Here is a 4,369-nt window from a genome sequence, read left to right on the forward strand (position 1 = left end):
TTATAGTTCTCACAAACTCATAGAGAATAGTAAACTTTGTAGGGAGTTTTACTGATTTAAAGAGGTATTTGATGAAATATTCTAACTGCAGGTGGTACCGATATGGATTCATTGCAGGAAAGAATTGATAGACAGGAAATATTCTCTAGTTTTTTATTTTTCCATCCTAAAGGAAGCAATCACCAATAGAATATCAGCATTTTTCCCAATAGTAAACATAGAAAGATATTCAAGAGTTCTACCTTCCCATATTAGACAAACAGTTCTGGATTGCTTGAGAAGAAAAAATCTTCGGCTTCACGTTCCTGGCAAAGTGGCTAGCTCAGAGAAATGGATCATTAATTGTGTTGAGGGGCCTCTGAGTTGGCCAAATGCCCCAAGAAGATATCTGGTTAGTCAGTATCATCGACAGATAGCAGCAAACCCTCCTCCAGCTCTAGCTCCTATCCCAGCATCAGCCTCACCTAGTAATGATCCAGCACCATCTGATCTAGTTCCTGCCAATTATTCATCTCCGAGCACCATAAATTTTCCACCTGTTCACCATGTTGTTCCAGAAAAATCACCAAAAAAGCATGATGGCACTAAGATGGAAAAAATTGTTGTTGTCGCTGCCACTGCAACAGGAGTCCTTGCCTTCGTTGCACTGCTCCTCTTTTGCTGTCTTAAGGGTAGTAGGAAAAAAATTGTTGGAAGAAATGGACAAAGAGATGAAAGACCTCTTCTCACGTTAAGCCTGAATTATTTTTCCTCTGGTATGCATTTGTCAGGATTTTGTACTTTACTGATTATTGTCTCCAATTATAGTTCATGTTCTGATGATCTCTAGAACATTAATCTTTCAGGTTCTTCACAAAAGTCTGTTAGTTTAGGAAACTCAAGTCGTAAAGATCTCAGTTTTGATAGTGGAAAGAATCCATCTTTACTTATCAATATGTCCATAAAGCATGGAAACAATGATTCCTCGCTGGCTGTGGCACCAGCATCAGAAGGTGCAGATCCAGTGCCATTACCTCCTTTAAAACTCCCTCCTGGAAGATCAGCTCCTTTACCTCCTGATCCACCAAGTCCACCACCACCACCACCTCCTGTTACTCAGTCCCCACCACCTCCTAAAATTGCTCGACCTCCACCTGCTCCACCACAACTAATGCCTAGGAAAAATCGATCATCATGTCTTGGACCACTTCGTGAAAGACAAGAGGGAGATGATCTTGATGGGGAGTCTGGAGCTCCGAAGGCCAAGTTAAAACCATTCTTCTGGGACAAGGTTCTTGCCAACCCTGATCAATCAATGGTCTGGCATGAGATCAGCTCTGGATCATTCCAGTAAGAACATATCTATATCTTTTCAGTGAATAAGCGCAAGTCAACTGTCATTCAACCGCTGAATCTTGTACAAATTTTACAGGTTCAATGAGGAGATGATAGAGTCGCTATTTGGTTATAACAATATGGACAAAAACAAAATTGAGCGCAAGAAAGAGGCAGCATCACTTGAGCCTTCAGTCCAGTATATTCAGATCCTTGACTCTAAGAAAGCACAAAATTTATCGATTCTTCTACGAGCACTGAATGTGACAACAGAAGAAGTCCTTGATGCTCTTCAAGAAGGTCTCTCTCTCTCTCTCTCTCTCTCTCTCTCTCTCTCTCTCTCCTGGAAAGGCCATCAAGAGAAAAAAACATTTCATTATTAGCATGAATAAATGAAAATTCTTAGGAATTTTCCTAGCTCTATTCGTGAAGAGCTCCCTTCATATACACACAAGAAAATTGCTCTGTGTTTCAAGAAACAGCTGAAGCTGCAAAGTGACATCTCGTGTACTAAGAGAAGCATGAAAAAATCATTAAGTGAGATTGCTGGAAAAAAGAAAAATATACATATACACATCAAGATTTGCAAAAAATAGAAACATAATTATTTGGAATTTTCTTGTAAGTTAAATTTTAACCAACTTGGTCTATCAATATTTAGATGAAGATTATATGGTGATCCTGTCAGGAACTGGAGTATCATTCTGGTTAGATGGGCTCAAAAGTTTTGTCATGTTTATGATTAACTTTATGTTTAAAGGCATGAAAGCTATAAATTAATTGAATCAGGTAATGAGCTTCCTGTGGAGCTCCTTCAGACATTGCTTAAGATGGCACCAACAACAGAAGAAGAACTAAAGCTCAGGCTGTTCAGTGGTGATCTTTCTCATCTGGGCCCTGCAGAGCAGTTCCTGAAAGTTTTGGTTGACTTTCCCTTAGCATTTAAACGACTAGAGTCACTTCTGTTTATGAGTTCGGTTCAGGAGGAAATCTCTAGTGTTAAAGAGTCCTTGGCAACTCTAGAGGTGAGACACTAGAGCCCCATTGAATTATATTTTGTAAGGTATCTCATACTATAGTTCCTCTTTCAGTAGGCATGTAAAAGTACAGGATTGTGGACCATGGCATCCTCATGCTTTTTATGCCAGAGATACAAATTGTGTCTCCCATCTAATTATGTGGTTGAATGTAGCTCTAATGTGCCAGATCCTACATCCCTTTAGTAAACGGTATCCAAAAGTTTCTGGTTAGATAATCATGCCTCATCTTAAATGGCAGGTAGCTAGCAACAAACTAAGAAGCAGCAGGCTATTCCTAAAACTCTTGGAAGCAGTTCTTAAAACTGGAAACCGCATGAATGATGGCACTTTCAGAGGTGGCGCACACGCATTTAAGCTTGATACACTCTTGAAACTATCAGATGTAAAAGGAACTGATGGCAAGACCACACTACTGCACTTTGTGGTTCAGGAGATCATCCGTTCTGAAGGCATACGAGCTATCCGTATAGCCAGAGCAAACAAGAGTGTCTCCAGCACGAAAACTGACGATTTTGCTGAGGATCACACTGAAGAATCAGCAGAGCATTATTGTAAGCTTGGTCTTCAGGTGGTTTCAGGCTTAAGCAGTGAACTCGAAGATATAAAAAAAGCAGCATTCATAGATTCTGATGGCCTAACAACTACAGTGTCAAAACTCCACCACTCAATGATAAAAACTAAAGATTTCCTGAATGCTGAGATGAAGAGTCTGGATGAAGACAGCAAATTCCATGGTGCACTGGGTAATTTCGTGGAGTGTGTGGAAGCTGACATTTCAAGGCTAGTGGAGGAAGAAAAGAGAATCTTGGCTCTGGTGAAACAAACCGCAGATTACTTCCATGGGAAAGCAGGAATGGATGAAGGCTTGCGCTTATTTGCAATTGTACGTGATTTCTTGAGAATGATAGACAAGGCATGTAAAGAGGTTAGGGATACTGGGATGAAGATGGTGAGGACTTCCATGAAAGAGGCTCCATCAGTGTCATCTTCTTCAGAAACTCATCAGCAGTCTTTAGATGTACATCAGCGGCTATTTCCAGCAATAGTGGAGCGGCGGATGGACAACTCTAGTTCAGATGATGAGAGTCTCTCTTCTTAGCTTTCATCTTTAATAGGTGAACTAGAATGTTTGAATTGGAAGCATATAGTTTTCCTCTCCCCACATTTTGAATTGAAGTAAAAAAGCTTTCTGCTATTATATTGAATATGCTTTGGATGCATCTGCCACTGCAAGTAGCTTTCATCTGCACTGCTATTAGGCAATGTCAACTTTCAAGTATGTCCAATGAGATGCAAATCCCAAAACCAACTTTCGTCACCTATAGGGTAGTTGTCATAAATTATGCTCCTCTTTGTTCATTTCAGAATTTACCTTATTCAACAAGCATATATAAGAAATAGAGGCATGAAATTTGCATTGCACAACCAAAGTGCATCCTCTCCACAAGTACAAACTACAGAGTATTAACAGATTCCAAAATATTCAGATGTTTTACACTTTGCACCTCAAACTACTACAATTAACCCATTGACTACCAAAAAGTTTTTAATGTGCACTCTTTATTAAGAATCGATTGTCACTATTATTACTTACTTTTCATCCATCTTAATAATTAGAGTTCAACAAAATTGGCAAAACCACAAGCAGTTTGAGGATTCAAAGTGTACTTTTCCCAAATTTTTTTGCCTTGTATTTGACTCTTGGCCAGGTCCAAGAATAGAATACTGACAGACCCCGTTTGGATTTGAAACTTACCTCAACTCATCTCAATTCATCTCATCTCATCTATAAAATTTTCCCAAATTTTCATACAAAATATGATAAACAATTCAAAATTTTCAAACCTCAAAACAATAATAATATTAAAAATAATATTCTAATAATATTTTATTCTACTCATCTCTAAATCTAAACGGGGATTTCAACCTTGATATACTCGGTAAATGTCATTTATATGTTTATGAAAGTTCTTTTTTATAACACTACTATGAAGTATGAACCACATGATATATGA

The 4,369-nt window shown here is 38.6% G+C and overlaps 1 protein-coding gene across 1 annotated transcript; it reads left to right on the plus strand.

Annotated features, from left to right (window-relative positions):
- The first annotated feature begins 263 nt into the window (after positions 1–263).
- LOC121251403 (formin-like protein 3) lies at positions 264–3,549 on the plus strand. The gene is made up of 5 exons (XM_041150655.1): positions 264–755; positions 846–1,329; positions 1,412–1,614; positions 2,104–2,339; positions 2,593–3,549. The coding sequence occupies exons 1-5, from the start codon at positions 590–592 to the stop codon at positions 3,451–3,453; spliced, it is 1,950 nt and encodes a 649-aa protein (XP_041006589.1). The 5' UTR covers positions 264–589; the 3' UTR covers positions 3,454–3,549.
- Positions 3,550–4,369: the final 820 nt, after the last annotated feature.

Source organism: Juglans microcarpa x Juglans regia, chromosome 2S, assembly GCF_004785595.1.
Source record: "Juglans microcarpa x Juglans regia isolate MS1-56 chromosome 2S, Jm3101_v1.0, whole genome shotgun sequence".
NCBI lineage: Eukaryota > Viridiplantae > Streptophyta > Magnoliopsida > Fagales > Juglandaceae > Juglans > Juglans microcarpa x Juglans regia.